Raw genomic sequence first — 17,872 nt, forward strand, 5'->3', positions numbered from 1 at the left:
TCCATCCTGTATTGGATGTGGGGAGGAATATCGCCAACAAGGATGAGGAAAAGGCTGAGGTACTTAATGCCTTCTTTGCCTCAGTCTTTAATAGTCAGAGCGATTATTCACAGGGTACTCAGCCTCTAGTGCTGGAAGATAGGGAGGGAGAGTGGAACAACCCTCCCATAATCCGGGAGGAAGCCGTTAACGACCTGCTATACCACCTGGACACTTACAAGTCTATGGGACCAGATGGGATCCACGCAAGAGTGCTGATGGAACTGGTGGGGGAGCTGGCCAAGCCACTCTTCATCATCTGTCAGCAGTCCTGGCTAACAGGGGAGGTCCCAGATGACTGGAGGATCGCCAGTGTAACACCCATCTACAAGAAAGGCCGGTAGGAGGATCCCAGGAACTACAGGTCTGTCAGCCTGACCTTGGTGCTGGGCAAGATTATGGAGTGGTTCATCCTGAGTGCGCTCACCGGTCATGTGAAGGACAACCAGGGGATCAGGCCCAGACAACATGGGTTCATGAAAGGCAGGTCCTGCTTGACCAACCTGATCTCCTTCTGTGACGAGGTGGCCTGCCTAGTGGATGACGAATAGGCTGTGGATGTTGTTTACCTGGAGTTTAGTAAGGCTATTGACACTGTTCCCCACAGCATCTTCATGGAGAAACTAGCTGCCTGTGGTTTAGATGGTTGTACTCTTTGCTGGATGGAGAACTGACTAAATGGCCAAGTGCAGAGAGTGGTGGTGAATGGAGTTAAACCCAGCTGGCGGCCGGTCACGAGTGGTGTTCCCCAGGGCTCAGTTTTGGTTCCGGTCTTATTTAACATCTTTATCAATGATCTGGATGAGGGGATTGAGTGCTCCCTCAGTAAGTTTGCAGATGACACCAAGTTGGATGGGAGTGTTGATCTGCTGGAGGGTGGGAAGGCTCTGCAGAGGGATCTGGGCAGGCTGGATCGATGGGCCAAGGCCAGCTGTATGAGTTTCAACAAGGCCAAGTGCCAGGTCCTGCACTTGGGTCACAACAACCCCATGCAACTCTACAGGCTTGGCGAGGAGTGTCTGGAAAGCTGCCTGGTGGAAAAGGGCCTGGGGGTGCTGGTCGACAGCCGGCTGAACATGAGCCAGCAGTGTGCCCAGGTGGCCAAGAAGGCCAACAGCATCCTGGCTTGTGTCAGGAGTAGTGTGGCCAGCAGGAGTAGGGAGGTGATCGTGCCCCTGTACTCAGCACTGGTGAGGCTGCACCTCGAGTACTGTGTTCAGTTTTGGGCCCCGCACTACAAGAAGGACATTGAGGTGCTGGAGCGTGTACAGAGAAGGGCTGCAAAGCTGGTGAGGGTTCTAGAGAAAAAGTCTTACGAGGAGCGGCTGAGGGAGCTGGGGCTGTTTAGTCTGGAGAAGAGGAGGCTGAGGAGAGACGTTATTGCTCTCTACAACTAGCTGAAAGGCAGTTGTAGTGAGGAAAGTGTTGGTCTCTTCTCCCAAATAACTAGAGATAGGACAAGAGGCAATGTCCTCAAGTTGTGTCAGGGGAGCTTTAGATTGGAGATTAGGAAAAATGCCTTTACTGAAAGAGTGGTCAGGCATTGTAACAGGCTGCCCAGGGAGGTGGTGGGGTCACCATCCCTGGAGGTATACAAAAAAACACGTAGATGTGGCACATCAGGATATGGTTTAGCAGGCATGGTGGTATTGGGTTGATGGTTGGACTTGATGATCTTAGAGGTCTTTTGCAACCTATGATTCTATGATCAACTTCAGAGCAGAAGACTGACCAAAAGGTAGATGAATGAGATGCTGGAATGTAAACAACCTAGACAAAATTATTGGAATAAAATGTATCCAGATTTTCAAATATAAAACTTTTTTTTTTTTTAATGTGGTAATAATAATAGTAGTATCAACATAAGACTCAAAATAAGGATATAACAACAACAAAGTGGTTTCGTGGTTGCATTGAGGCACCACAGCCTCTGGAAAAAAAGTGATCTTTTCTGTCTTCTGGACATCCTTATCATCATTGCAGTGTATTTTCTCTTGTGCTAGAAGAAATTTGGAGATCATGATGTAGTGAACCGAGTCTGTGAGTCGCTTATCTTAGTTTTTTTTTTTTTGAGGCAGGTGTAAGTGGAGAAGGGCAAGAGGGAGAGTTATTCTGGAGTGGAAGAATTTACTAGTTCATTTGAATTAATAGTTCATTAGGGAGAGGGTGGCTTCTTCAGATAGCATTGCCAGCTGATACTAACTGCAAAACAAAAAAACCCATACAGTTAAGATAAAATAGTATTTGCAGGAAAGTAGATGAAGAGAATATACTAGCAGCTATCCAAAGGGTGGACATATCCCATCTTAATGGCTCCTTAGTGCATTTTTCTAAAGAATGTGACTGCTTTTAGGTTTTGTCTAAGGGAATTAGGTGCATTCCCCAAATTATCAGTTTATGAATCATTTTTAAAAACATGAACAAAGAACCAGTATAATTTATTCAAACTAGCATGTTATAGTGCCTCTGACAGTCGTTTAGTAATACAGGAACAGAGATATTTCACAACTCAGGCCAACATGAGCATGAGATAGAAAATGCACACACACCCTATTTAAGCAAGTTGTTATGTAAATTAAAATCTATTGTATTTTGAAAGAATAATTATAGAGATGATCATTCAGGCTTATTAAGTAAGGCCGTTTGGGTTTCTGTTTTGTGGGTTTGGTGAGATTTTAATTAATGCATTTACCCTCATCTTTTTTTCAACATTTTTTAGATATTCATAAAAGAACATGCCTTTGTACATGTTTGCAATATTTGTACTGTGGCTCCTGCAAAGACTAGTGAAAGAATACTATTTGATATTCCAGAAGATTCTGTGAGAGGATAGATCTGTCCCTGTCTCATCGCCCTTTCATGGTGATCATCAGGTTTAGCTTGTTACTGAAAAGTAGGATATTTTGCCATCTTGCTGTCCTTCTCTTGGCTGTATTTCATAATCCTGTGTATCTGGTGAACTCTGAGCAATGACCTTGTGATTGGCCATGAATGCTGCAGTAATATTTAAAATAATAAATCTTTTTGTTAATTGAAGAAAAAACTCCTGTTTTCTCATTTGGGAAAAAAAAAAAAGAAAACAACTGATCATTAACTAAAACTTCAGACTTGTGAGAGTATTTCTTTCCTGAACATAGTTTAGTGTAATCACCCTAAAACACTTCTCATTTTTTGTTGTCTGTACAGCAGAATCTGAAGGATTTTCCATTTCTTTCAATATTGTTATCTACAGTAACTTACATACATAGGTCAGGAAGGATCTGTCATCTTCATCTTAAATCTCATAGTTAGAATGACAGTTAAATTTAGCTGATCAGGAGGAGTTCAGCATAAAACTGTCTATAAAATCTATAAAATGTATTACATTTTTTCTAATGTTAAATGAGTTCGCAGTAGAGGAACAAATTCATCTTTTTGTGTCCAATTTCTGTTTTCAAAGAAACACTACATAATTTGATTTGGAGTTAGAAGTAAACTACTTGCAAAAACTGACAGTTTTTACCAAAAAATACTGGTTTATATTGTGCTCTGAAAATGCTCTGATGCTTATTACTCACCAGTATATTTTTAATTAACTCCCATCAGTAACTGTGGAGAAACAACAAAACTCGTCACTGTTTTCATTATAGTTCAACTGAAATTTTTTTATCAACTTGTTGTGGGGAATAGGGAGTTGTTTGAGGCTCCAGGGCCTGTGAAAGTTGAGATTTTTACAAGCTCTGTGGTTTAGATTGTGTTTCCAGTAACATAACTAGTTAAACGTAAACCATATGTGCTTTGAAGTTCATTTCCAAGAATGTACAGTGGTCTGTTTCAATTTTTGTATTTCTGACATTTATAATATATACTCACTTAAGGAAAAAAATGTTTTTAAAAATCTTTGATAAATATTTTCATCCATAGTGGCTTTTATTTTAAAATATAAAACGGTATTAAAATAAATTTGGTTTCTTGCTCACTCTTGTTAATTTAATATTATTATTAGAAGGTGTATGGAAACAATTTCTGGATTTTATTCACAATGTGCATATGATACTTTTTCACCTGATTTCAGCAGAGAACTAATGTTTAAGTGCATTCATCCTTTCATTTTTTTTTTCCTGAATGGTGCTGTGGGGAGTAGTCAATTGAATATTATAAACCTGTTAATACCCAAAAGCATTGGGTTTGGTTTTTTGCCTGGACAAGGTCCTCTACAGCCTGCTGTAGGTGACCCTGCTTCGGCAGGAGGGTTGGACTAGATGACCCACAGAGGTCCCTTCCAACCCCTACCATTCTGTGATTCTGTGATTCTGTTTCTTTTCTCCTCCCCCCCCCCCCCTTTTATTTTTTTTCCTAGCGTAGTGCTGAAGCATGTCAAATGCAGAAAGTAACAAACTGTTTTTTTTTCAGGTTTAGAGGCCTAGAGCATAGTCACAAGGTCGTTTTAGAAACAACCAGAAGTTAATTCCCTCAGCTATGCATACCCTAATCCTCAGTGAAAGCTGCTCTCCCTCTTTCTACTCCATAGAGAGAAATGGGATAAGTATTCCTTCACCTGCATCAGGGCAAAGTGAAATGAGGAGGAGTCTGGTTCTGTGATACATCTTCCCTCACCCCCGGTCTTGGTAACCAGCTTCTGCCATTCTCATCGCAGAAGATGGAAAGTGACTGTCTGTGGGATCGGTGAGGGGCTGACACTGGCACTTGAGAAGGGTGGAAACTGAGACTGGGAGAAAAAGGAGGAGGAAGGGTGAAAGGGAAATGTCCTCTGCGGATGGCAGCAATCTGGCATCGAGTCCGCTGTTTTGCCAAGGAACATGTTTGATGAAAGCTTGTGAAGATTTAGGCTAGTCTGACTTTGGCTTGAAATGGCCAGACGGTTCTCCCAGTCTAGAAAGTGGTCAGTTCAGACAATGCTGTATCACCTTTCTGTCCTTCCCCATTTTTGATTACCCATATGTTCAGTTTGAGTTGTTTTCTCTCCTTTCACTATCTTGGGGCAGAGAATAAAGAAATGAAATGAAATGAAGACAGCTGCTTCATTCTGTGATTCTTCATAAGGTGTTGAGCTTCAGATGATTTGGTCCCTCCGTGTCCACTTACCCATTTACCTTTAGTTGTAGATTTGGGGACACTGACTTCTGGGTGTGGCCCTCAACTATATTTTGTTAGGTTTGCATTTCTGGTTAACTCTGAAAACCCAAAATACAAGATGTATTTTCCTAGAGGAAAATTGATTGTATATCTAACTTTCTAACTATCAGGGAGTATTAAAGATAGGCATGGTAACCTGGTATTCTATCTATAAATATGAAGTATGTTAAGTTTCATGGGGTTTTTTTGTATTCTGAATATGACTGAAGTGATGTTTTGCATAGTGGCAACTATCTGCTTACTACAATGTTTAGTCTTGCACGTTGGTTGTTTATGTGCAGACCTGTGTGTGCTTGGGCTGCCAGCTCTTAAAACCATGTGACACTTTACATGGAAATCACCTGTTTTCAACTAGAAATATCTTAAGCAGACTTCAAGCACTTGTGCACTTTTCTTCACTGGGTGTCTGGGACAGACTAGATTTTAATTTGACCTTTAGAAAATTCAGACAAAACTTTTTGTTAATTTCCAAGAAAATGTTAAGTTGTATATTTAGAAACATGCAAACTTTGTGACCTTTTATTTAAAAAGCTCTTGTTCCTCTATGTTGTTGCAGCTTAAAATTTCTTGAGTAGTTTTTGTGTCAGGATGGTGCCTATTTGCTCTGAAAATGTGCTCAGATGTGGCCAAGTTGTAAGTCTCGTTTTGCATGTGCTCATTGGAGACCATTTGTAGTGTCCAAAAACCCCAAAGATTCTGTGGTGCAGATTATGCCTGGTCGCTCATGGGAACTTCTCTGAAGTTGCATCTTAGCTAGAAGCAGGGAGGAGCACTTGCAACTGACTGGACAGAGACTCGCATCTGCATAAGAACAAAGACATAAATGCAGAGACTGATGAAAGATCCTTGTGACACACAACAGAGCAAGTATACAACATTACTTTCCAAAAATACACTCTGAATCCCCAGCAGTTGTGGTTCAGGGACTTCTGACACCAGAATTAGGATCTTTGCTTTATACAGACCTTGGTGAATTTATCTTCCATGAACTTGTGCAGACTGCCATTGATGAATGCAAGCTTTCACCATCCTAGGGCAAGGATTTCAAATTTCTCTACCTGTTATGTAAAGAACCATTTCTTTACTTGTTTTGCTACCAGCCAGCTTTGTTGGATATCGCTTTGTTCTTGGACTTTATAAGACAGTGCATGTTAGATGTCTTTGACAGCAAGAAACTATATTTAGCTTGAATTTAGTTAATTTGTCCTGTCTGTTCAATTTTTCTCATTTTTTTAAAGCTAGCCAAACTGCTGAAAGCAAGATGGCAGATAGAAAGGAAGAAAAAGTGTGTCTTTCTCGAAGAGCGTTTCTATATGGAGAATTATTTGGCATATAGTGCATACTTAAGATGACTTCTTTGTCTCAGTGTGATCTGTTTCTAATTGTGGGAATCAGATATCTGGTTTCTGTGCAAAAGCAGCAGAGACTACTCTGCACAACCAGATATTGCTGGCTGTGGATAAAGTGAGAGGCAAGGGAGGCAGGGAGCATACCTTGGACAATAAAACCTGAGGTAGCAAAGTATGAGATGTATTAACAGGGAGGAGAAGGAATGCGGAACAGATAAATGTTGGCAGGCCCTCTGGATTGCCGGCTCAGATACAGAGGGACTTAGAGCTTGCTCTGTCAGAACTAGCTGGCTTTCTAGATCTACTTGTACTGCACTTCCCAGCACGTCAAATCAGCAGCTTACCAGTGCCAGACCTGGCTTGGCCCTACCTGCTCATACACCATGCTGCACTCTCCATAGTAAGCTGGCTCAGGACCTAACCTGAGACAACACAACCAACTGTGTCTAAGCAGGGTTTGCAGAGAAACATGGAAGCTCTGCCTAATGCCCTGCAGAACTACCAACCCATAGTAGGATGGGGCTTACCAGCTAAGCAGCAGGCTTAGGTAATTCCATTAAGTAAAGGGACTGTAGGTAATACCATTAAGTAAAGGAACTGTGAAAACAGACTTTTAAATTGAGTGCTTGCTTTTGGCATGAAGAGAGAGGTCACAGTGTCTGAAGTTTACTGATTTCTGGGCATTTTCCACCTCTCGTTTTTCTTTTCTTTTTTTTTTAATAATATATTCATAATATGGTGAGTATTTTAAACACATATTCCTTCCTATGATCCCAGAAGATCATGAAAGAATACATATCTGGTGAAATGAAGGCTTGATGCATCATAACATATCAAATAGCAAATGGTACCTTTTTCACGTCTTCTAAATAATAAGGAACATATTTTGGTTTGTCTTGAAAATGATTTCTTGATGCTGTTAAAGTTTCCAGTGTTTAACTAGATCCTGCATTAATTTAGAAATAATTTAAATCAGGATATTTCAATTTATGGATATAACATTATTCCTAAGCAGTACTAGCAAACGTAAGCAAGCACCAAACAGTTTTGTTTCTGGCCGATCAAAGGAACTGTCTGGCTGGATTAGAAGGTATGGCTTGGTTCAAGACCCAAATCAAAAATGAAATTGGTTGAGTTCAGGAAGAAATGGTGGATATGCATCTGCGATTGTTCTTTGAAAGAATTTGCTAGTATTATTATAATCTTGAAACTGATTTCACTTCAAAAAAAATAATCAGCAAATAATACTGTCTGCAGGGATCCTGTTCTTACATGTGAACAGGCTTAAAAAACTCAGAGGGGTAATAAATAGAAGATTTTAGGGGCTAGAAGGAAGTACCATTTACAGTATTCCAGTTTCAACTCCTATTTCTTGAACACTTTTCAGAACTAGAGGATCACAGCCAGCATTGTAATATTTTGCTTCTGGTAGGGTTTTCTTAATTCTTCCAAAGCCTCTTGGAGCCAAAAAATGACAGAAACAATAAGACCTTTGTGCACTGCGTTTTCTGGCTGGGAATGCATTGCGTTCTATGAAAAACGAGTTTTGTTTTCTCACAGAACAGTTATAATTGATGCTGGAAAACTTTATAGTCCAAGTTGTTGGAAATTACTATCTTTGTAGAAAACAGCCATTTAATTAATACTTTTAAAATACACGTGCACATACATGCTACCTGCCTGTCGCTGTATCTTTTGAATATCATGCTGGGGGGACACGTGGAGGCAAATATACCAGGCAGTCTTGGCAAATCATGGTCCACAGCAGCATTTATACTGTGTAATATTTTCCAGAAGCACATTGTACTTCTAACAGTGTCTTTTGTTTCTGGATTATAGATATAAATGAATGTGAAAGTAGCCCGTGTGTCAATGGTGCCTGCAGGAACAATCTTGGATCTTTCAGTTGTGAATGTTCACCTGGCAGCAAGTTGGACTCGACAGGAATGATATGTATTGGTGGGTATTAACTCATGGTATTTTCCTTATTTCTTACTAGCTTGAAAAACATTGATCACACTGACTAGTTAAGCAAGAAAATAAAGTATTTGGGTAACTTCCCCATGACAGAAGACAGTATGTGTAGCTCTGTAGGTAAGACCAAACAAACACGTACTGAATTTGTTTGTTTGCATAGGAGCAGGAACAAACTGAGAGAAATGTAATTCATGAAGATGTCCAGCTGTGGTGAAAGTGGTGAAACGCAGGTATCGGTTGGTGGGAGAGAGTGGGGATGTCTTATTATTAATAGGAGTTGTCTTGTCCTTTGGGAGAACGAGGACAGGAGTAAAGCTATAGGTGATCAGTAGTTAAGAAACTGTAAAGCAGAATTGCCCACTCGATTCTTCAACCACTTTTAAATCTGAGACAAGAAAGCAAGTAAAACTGGAAGAACATCTACTCAAATAGTGATAGGAAAGCACATGGCTTCTAGGGTTCAGAACATTCTTCATAAACTGTGAAGACTGACTTTTCTACCTCTAAGGAAGTGTTAATGGCTTTTGAATTGTATCACAATCTCATACTTAACCTCTTTTGTAGGAGGCTGGTAAAGGTGAGTAAGACAGATCTGAGTTTGTTAGGAACCCCGCTCCTGGAGCAGATATATGAGTATTGTCTTGGTTTTATGTATATAAACACACACACTATATATATGTATATAATAAATAATGTTAGTATCCTTTGAGGATTCTGTTGCATTGATTAACAGTAGAGCACTGCACAGATTTTATTGGAGCTAGCAGCAACAGTTGTTTGCAAGATGTCGTTGACATTATCTTTGGAAGCCATTCATTAATGGGTTTTTCCTTAGCTTTCGAAGAAAACTTAAAGAATTGGAGACATCTGTGCTTCTCAGGTGCTCACAAGCTGCCATTGTTTCATCTTATTTGTGCAGCACAATTGAAGTCATTGTAGGATGTGTGGGATATATTGGACTGGAGTGTCATTAATAACTGGATGATGCTAGTTGCAAATGTTCCTTTTATTTTAAGGTGGATTTGTCTGATGTTGTTGGTTCGACTTTCTTGCCTTTCCACGGTTTTCTTAAGATAGGAAATTGAGTCTGTCTGTGCCTTAATATGTTTTGTAAATGACTGTTACTTTTGTGCCTAAGCCTTCTGTTAGGTTTCCTTGTAACATTACCGGCCAGTAAAGTTTAGTATTGTTTTTTGTTCATTTTTACATTGTGCTAATTTCTTGGTAAAACCTCACTAACCTATGCTTTTTTGTACTGCTTATTTTTAATCTTACTGTGTTCTCACATCCAAAGGTGCTACAGGTTCACTAAGGACCTAATTATAACAATGTTCTGGGTTTACTTAGCAAATTATCTCCTTTGGAATGTTTACAGTGTGAGGTCGCATTTGGCCTGAGTATGAGTGAAAAGTAGCATAAAACAGAAAAAAAATACCTGAACGGTCAGATAAAAAGTGAAGAATAGGAGGCACCTATGCACTGTAGGCCTAATCATTAATTGTTCATGTTGACCAAAATCATCTCAGGAGGAGTTTTCTGTAGTACAGGGGAGAATATGTTAGGACAGAAGGGTCAGCAGTACAGCTAAAGCAAGACATACAGATTTATACTGCTAGAGCCCAGATGTACGTTTTTATGCCTTGGCAAAATTTCCATTGGACTTGGTAGTGATGAGAGGAGGACATACTGGATTATTGAAAAGTGATTATGGGGTTGGAAGTTATAGGTAAGTTTACTGTGTGAAAAACTTGCATATGCTCTTGTTGAATGTATGCCATTTTAAATCTCTACAGTAGAACAAGCTGTTTTTTCGCATTACCACTGCAGTGAAAGACTTGTATATTGAATGTTATTTGCCCTAATTTTTTTTTAGTGAATTCTTCCTTTAAAGCATTCCTGTAACATCAGATATGAAAAGCATATGCCAAAAAATAAATGTATGGCTAAAATAGTGTTGTGGTTTGAGAATGTGTTGTATTCTTCATAAGAATGATCGAAGTAAGGTTATATCACATTCTGACCCCTGTCTTATTTTTCTTTAATTTCAAATTTCCTCTTATGTCAGAACCATAATCAGTCCTATATTGTAAATTTTTTCTTTCTTTCTTTCATGGTTATGATTAAAGTTACTGAGCTTAAAAATGGCACAAAACTTTTACATAAATGCACATGATAACAATGGTAGAATAAGAAACATTAACACAACATCACTGTTAATTTTATTTTTACAATTTATTGCTCCATTGTGTTTGTTGATACTTGGTCTTAGTGCTGGTTTTTACTGTCTTGTGGACTTAGGTCATGTGTGGCACGTTAGACTGATTTATATGGAGAAGCTATATGGCTGATGCATGATCTTTGCTCTGTGGACAGAATCTTTCAGTCTGTCAGTTCCTCTCGTTCCTTTGCTGAGTCTGGTCATCCTCAAGGCTGAAGAACCAGGTGGCTTGAGCCATTTGCACGCATATTACATGTAGAAATTGAGCATGGATGTGAGCCATTTGTGAGCTGTCCTGGGTAGGGAAGAAATGACTTGCTCAAATTACAGTCAGAATTCAAGTCACAACATTAGTGCTCAAATTTAAGCTCAAACCTTGAGCAAATGAGGGTTATTAGTTCAGCAGTTACAATGAAAGTGTTTGGTAAAAACATAGACATGTTTTGCATTTATTTTGCTTGCACAGTGACAGTGATTGCAATTTTGAGGCTGCACTCTTAGAGGAAAAATGTAGAATTTTATTTGAAATAAATCTGTTGGTGGTACAAATGTTGCATTGCTATTTTGAGAATTATTCATACAGTAGGGATACTGCCATCTGTGCTTTTTGAAATATGCAGTTAATATATGGGTTTTATGCATATTTTAGTCAAGATTGGCAGAGTTCATACAGTGCACAATCAGTGGGCTGCCATCTGCCTGTAGTATGCACATATTCTTCTTCAAGTCAGAATCAAAGCCATGCAAGCAACAGAAAGAATGCTTTGATGCTGAATAATAACTTTTTCACCAAAGCAAAAGTCACAGTGACTGCCCATTGTAGATTTTGTCTAGAGAAGAGAGATTATGTAAAATAAAGGAAATTAACTCACGGCCTGAAAAAGGTAAGACAAGCAGGCTTTGGCAGGATAATGTAGATGCAACTGGTGTGAGGAAAGTCACCTATTTTGTATAGTTTAAATAATTTTTGAGAGATTAGTTTGATTATTCCATCCTGTAAAGATGGATACTAAAAAATTAATATTATTGAGCTGAAGAAGCTTCTAGCGAATACAGCGATAGAAGCATTTACATTTTGATAACATAAAGGAGAGATGTCAACATATTGACAGCAAGCTGAATGTGACATAAAAGAACAGCTAAAGAACCTGTATTCCTTCTCCCTGTGTTGGTCCCTGAGTTTGGACATCTGATGACCAGGGACATGCCCATCCTAGGACTGGCTATGAGCTGACACAGCTAATGACTGTCCAGGTTTTGTGTTTGGTCTGCTTACGTTAACTCAAGTCTTGACTATTAGCTGAAGCCTGATCGAGGAGTGGAAAAGATTCCTTTTCCACTCTCCTGTACGCCTCGTTGGTTTGTGCGCTTGTTTAAGTGTGGTGTTCTGCTCCACATGTTTGAGACCAACATTAACCTAAATAATACAACTGTTTTACACATAAACAGTTTCTAGGGCTGTTTCCAGTCACATTCTTGGGCCATTTTTTTTGGTGTTATTTAGCCAAAAAAGGGGTTGTGCTCTGTGTGGTCTACACAATTTTATAACATGACAATTCTGAAGAGAAGTTGAAGTTGGTTGAAAAAAGTAAGCTGCGATGATTCTGTCTTAAGGACACTGCTCCTACACATGAGGTAATACTGATCGACAGCACATAATAGATTGTCTGCCTTTTTGTACATGTAATATCCATAAATCTTAAAGCCAAATCCTATTCCTCTTTCATCAGTCATCTCGTTAAATTCCTCTGGGTCACTTGCTTAGCTTTGAACTCGTGAGTATGCACATGCATTTAAACTCTAGCCAGAATGACCTCCCAGTCTAGGTTACACAGAATCACAGAGTGTTCAGGGTTGGAAGGGACCTCTGTGGGTCATCTAGTCCAACCCCCCTGCTGAAGCAGGGTCACCTAGAGCAGGCTGCACAGGAGTGCAGCACCTCCAGGCATGTCTTGAATATCTCCAGAGAAGGAGAAGCCACACGCTCCCTGGGCAAGCTGTTTGAGGGCTCCGTCACCCTCAGAGGGAAGGAGTTCTTCCTCATGTTCAGACGGAACTTCCTGTGCTTCAGTTTGTGCCCATTGTCCCTTGTCCTGTCGCTGGGCACCACTGAAAAGAGTCTGGCCCCGTCCTCCTGACACCCACCCTTAAGATACTTATAAGCATTTATAAGGTCCCCTCTCAGTCTTCTCTTCTTCAGGCCAAACAAGCCCAGCTACCTCAGCCTTTCCTCGTAGCAGAGATGCTCCAGGCCCCTCATCATCTACCCAGCCCTCTAGACTCTCTCCAGTAGCTCGTCGTCTTTCTTGAAGTGGGGAGCCCAGAACTGGACACAGTGCTGCAGATGGGACCTCAATAGGGCAGAGTAGAGGGGAAGGAGAACCTCCCTCGACTTGCTGGCCACACTGTTCTTAATGCACCCTGGGACACCACTGGCTTTCTTGGCAGCCAGGGCACACTGCTGGCTCACGGTTAACCTGTTGTCCACCAGGACACCCAGGTCCCTCTCCACAGAGCTGCACTCCAGCAGGTCCGCCTCGAGCCTGTACTGGTGCATGGGGTTGTTCCTCCCCAGGTGCAGGACCCTGCACTTGCCCTTGTTGAACTTCATCAGGTTCCTCTGCGCCCAACTCTCCAGCCTGTCCAGGTCTCGCTGAATGGCAGCACAGCCTTCTGGTGTACCCACCACTCCTCCCAGTTTTGTGTCATCAGCAAACTTGCTGAGGTTACACTCTGTCCCTTCGTCCAGGTCATTGATGAAGAAGTTAAACAAGACTGGGCCCAGTACTGACCCGTGGGGAACACCACTAGTTACAGGCCTCCAACTAGACTGAGAGCCGCTGATGACAACCCTCTGAGCTCTGCCATTCAGCCAGTTCTTAGTCCACCTCACTGACCACTCATCCAGCCCACTCTTCCTGTGCTTTCCTATGAGGATGTTGTCGGAGACAGTGTTGAAAGCCTTGCTGAAGTCTAGGTAGGCAGCATCCACTGTTCTCCCCTCATCTACCCAGCCATTCATGCCATTATAGAACTCTATCAGATTGGTCAAGCATGATTTCCCCTTGGTGAATCCATGCTGACTACTCCTGATAACCTTGTTTTCCTCCACTTGCTTGATGATGACCTCTAGAATGAGCTGCTGCATCATCTTTCCCAGGATGGAGGTGAGGCTGACCAGCCTGTAGTTCCCTGGGTCCTCCTTCTTGCCCTTTTTGAAGACTGGAGTGACATTGGCTTTTCTCCAGTCCTCGGACACCTCTCGTGTCCTCCAGGACCTTTCAAAGATGGTGGAGAGTGGCTGAGCAATGATATCTGCCAGCTCCCTCAGTACGTGTGGGTGCATTCCATCAGGGACCATGGATTTGTGGGCGTCCAGATTGCTTAAGTGATCTCTCACACAGTGCTCCTCGATGAAGGGAAGGTCATACTTTCTGCAGGCTTCTTCTCTTACCTCCGGGGCCTGACATTCCTGAGGGCCTGCCTTGGCACTGAAGACTGAAGCAAAGGTGGCATTCAGTAGCTCTGCCTTCTCTGCATCTTCTGTCGTCAGGACACCCACCTCGTTCAACAGTGGCCCCACATTATCCCTAGTCTTCTGTTTGCTGCTGATGTACTTGAAGAAGCTTTTCTTGTTGTTTTTGACATCCCTTGCCAGCTTCAATTCCAGGTGGGCCTTGGCCTTCCTCGTTGCTTCCCTGCATGCTCTGACAACATTCCTGTACTCATCCCAAGAGGACTGTCCCCCTTTCCACATTCCATGGACCTTTCTTTTCCACCTGAGCTCCGCTAGAAGCTCCTTGCTCATCCAAGTGAGTCTCCTGCCTCCTTTGCTCGATTGCTTTCTCAGGGGGATGCACCGCTCCTGAGCATGGAGGAAGTGATGCTTAAACAGAAACCAGCTCTCTTGGACCCCCTTGCTTTCTAGAGCCCTGACCCACGGGATTCCTCCAAGTAGGTCCTTGAAGAGGCCAAAGTTAGCTCTCCTGAAGTCCAAGGTTTTGATCCTACTTACTGCCCTGCTTCCTCCATGCAGGATCCTGAACTCAACCATTTCATGGTCACTGCAGCCGAGGCTACCCCCCAGCCTTCACATCCTCAACCATTCCCTCTTTGTTCATCAGTACAAGGTCCAGCAGCATGCCTCTCCTCGTTGGCTCCTCTACCACTTGCATTAGAAAGTTATCATCGATGCTCTGTAGGAACCTCCAGGACGGCATGTGTCTGGCTGTATAATCTTCCCAGCTGATGTCAGGGTGGTTGAAGTCCCCCATGAGAACCAGGGCCTGTGACTGTGAGGCTGCTTGCAGCTGCCTGTAGAAGGCGTCATCAACTTCCTTCTCCTGGTCAGGTGGCCTGTAGTGCACACCCACAATAACATCACCCGTACGAGGCTGTCCCTGAATTCTAACCCATAAGCTCTCAACTCTTTCTTCATCTGCCCCCAGGCAGAGCTCAGTACATTCCAGTTGGTCCCTCACATACAGAGCAACTGCACCACCTCCCCTTGTTGGCCTGTCTTTTCTAAAGAGTGTGTAGCCATCCATGACAGCATGCCAGTCATGCAAGCTGTCCCACCACGTTTCTGTGACGGCAACCAAGTCATATCTGTCCTGCTGTACAATGGCTTCCAGCTCCTCCTGTTTATTGCCCATGCTATGTACATTGGTGTAGATGCACTTGAGCTGGGCTGTCAGTCTCACCCCCTACACTGGCATGCCACGGGTTAGGTATTTACAGACTACTTTTGCTATCTGATCGCAAGAATTGTTGTCTGCTTCAAGAAATTTTATATCATTTGAGTGTAACAGTGTAAAGGTACTGAGCAAAGGTGCGGTAGGTACAACTTTGAAAGTGTGTAAACTAATTCAGGATCTAACTGACCTTTCAAAAAACAGCTCAGGCACTGAGAGCATAGATTTTAAGACTTGAAGATTTGGGTACCTAAAATAGAGTTTCAGAGGATTTCAGGCAGCAGAAACAACATTTGTGGCTGAGAATCTGCCCTCTGCTCCATGGCAGTAGTCAGGAGGTGCTTACTGGCGTGGCTGGGCACTTGCTGGAATGGGATGGGTTTGCCCTGAGCTGGTCTGGGTTCCCAGCCTGGCAATCCGATTTATGCTTCAGGAGCTGGGTGTGCTGGGGCTGAGGTCCCAGGAACAGAGAGTGGAGTATAACTTAACAGGCGTGTTCAAAGCATAGCTAATGCACCAGCAGAACCAGATCCCTAAAAGAATGTAGCCCACCCTTAACCTCACTTTTTTATCTTTTTTTTCTTTCCTGACAACCTTGAAGGTTCACTGAGTGAGAGAGGCAAGAGCACCTGGATTTCATAACCCAGTGGTTCAGGAGCAGGAGTCCCAGGTTGTGATCTCTGCCTTTGTTGTAACTGGTGTTTTTTAGACCAATCAGTCACTGGGTAAATAAATAAATCCACTGTAGTATCTGGAGGACCTATGCTATCTGTGGGACCTGGACTGTTAAATGCCTTAAGCAGTGTGCTCTGTTGCTCAGTTTTAGTAATAGTGCTATTCCTTTCCATCACTTGTAAACGAAAATGTGTACAGAATTACTTTGATGGAAGGTTTTCTTTTAAAAGAGAGCCTGCACTCCTGTGGTACTCTGTCTGCTGGTGGTATGAACATGGCATGCCAGCTCTTTTTGCTGTGACAATTCCATATTGTTTTCTGTTCCACTGCAGATAGCCTGAAGGGGACTTGCTGGCTTAACATCCAAGATGGTCGCTGTGAAGTCAACATCAATGGTGCTACACTGAAATCTGAATGCTGTGCTACCTTAGGAGCAGCTTGGGGCAGCCCATGTGAGCGATGTGAATTAGGTATGTTTTCATATCCTACATCTTTTGGGAGAAGAGGGGAAGTACTACTAGACAGATTGTCATCATTTCCTGTATAGAAAACAAACAGGCAACACAAAAAAAATCTTTGAAATGGATTTGTCTTGTTTAGGATCACTTGTAATCTCCACCATCAGAGACCATTCTGATAACTTTGAATTTACCAGGAAATAACATATGAATGATTATACTATGTATGTTAATACATATACATACACTATGTATACTAATAACTAATGTGTTAATAATTACATATGTTTCATCTCCACAGGGACTGTGCATTGAGGTAGGGAAGCACTACAATAGCAAAGTAAAATATCTGGTAGAAGTCTTGAGGGCTTTTTATGTTGCAGGCTGTGAACACTTTTTCCAGCTATTTTCAAACGCATAGCTTATGTACAATTATTGATTGCAGAATAGTAGTACTATTAGGTTATGTGGCTAGGTCTAGAAGTTCAAAGCGGGAAAGCTAACTGTGTGCTGTAGTTCGTGGAAGAAAATACTCTGCCACGTTCTCCCCATAAGATTTGAATAATACTCCTTGCAGCTGACCCAGTGTCAGGACGTTTTAACCTGTAATTTTTAATTGGGACAATAGATGTGGCCACATGTATCCCATCTAACAAGCATAGCGTGAACAACATCCAGCAGAGCTCTTAACTGTGCAGTGCAGCATCAAGCAAAGATATTACTTGGGACTCCAGGAAGCAGCGTGGTCAGGTTAGACTGTAAAACTAATCAAAAACTAATCAATCTAGAGAGCTAATTAGCTCAGATTTGGTACAGCTGGCTATTTAATTTCCCATTTCTAACTAGTTAAATTTCAACAAGCTTTCACATCACTACATCATGCTACATTTAGGATATGTGCATGTCCTAAAATAATGTCATTGCTTGGATCCTTCATTAAGCTGCAGTGGGAAAAAAAGCTTTTAGTGCTTTTTTCTGCCCTAGTGAGGCCCCATCTGGAGTACCATGTCCAGTTCTGGGCTCCCCAGTTCAAGAAAGATGACGAGCTACAGGAGAGAGTCCATCTGAGGGCTACGAGGGTGATGAGGGGCCTGGAGCATCTCTGCTACGAGGAGAGGCTGAGGGAGCTGGGCTTGTACAGCCTGAAGAAGAGAAGGCTGAGAAGGGACCTTATAAATGCTTATAAATATCTATAGGGTAGGTGTCAAGAGGATGGGGTCAGACTCTTTTCAGTGGTGCCCAGTGACAGGACAAGGGGCAACGGACACAAACTGAAGCACAGGAAGTTCCACCTGAACATGAGGAAGAACTTCTTCCCTCTGAGGG

The 17,872-nt window shown here is 42.1% G+C and overlaps 1 protein-coding gene across 3 annotated transcripts in view; it reads left to right on the plus strand.

Moving 5' to 3' along the window:
* Positions 1-17,872, plus strand: part of FBN2 (fibrillin 2) — a 181,082-nt gene that overhangs the window by 93,855 nt on the left and 69,355 nt on the right. For all 3 annotated transcript variants that reach the window (XM_075447028.1, XM_075447029.1, XM_075447027.1), the window contains exons 20-21: positions 8,364-8,483; positions 16,421-16,558. In XM_075447028.1, coding sequence (XP_075303143.1) covers positions 8,364-8,483; positions 16,421-16,558 — 258 coding nt within the window. The remainder of the gene's footprint in view (positions 1-8,363; positions 8,484-16,420; positions 16,559-17,872) is intronic.

This window comes from Opisthocomus hoazin, chromosome Z, assembly GCF_030867145.1.
Source record: "Opisthocomus hoazin isolate bOpiHoa1 chromosome Z, bOpiHoa1.hap1, whole genome shotgun sequence".
Taxonomy (NCBI): Eukaryota; Metazoa; Chordata; class Aves; order Opisthocomiformes; family Opisthocomidae; genus Opisthocomus; species Opisthocomus hoazin.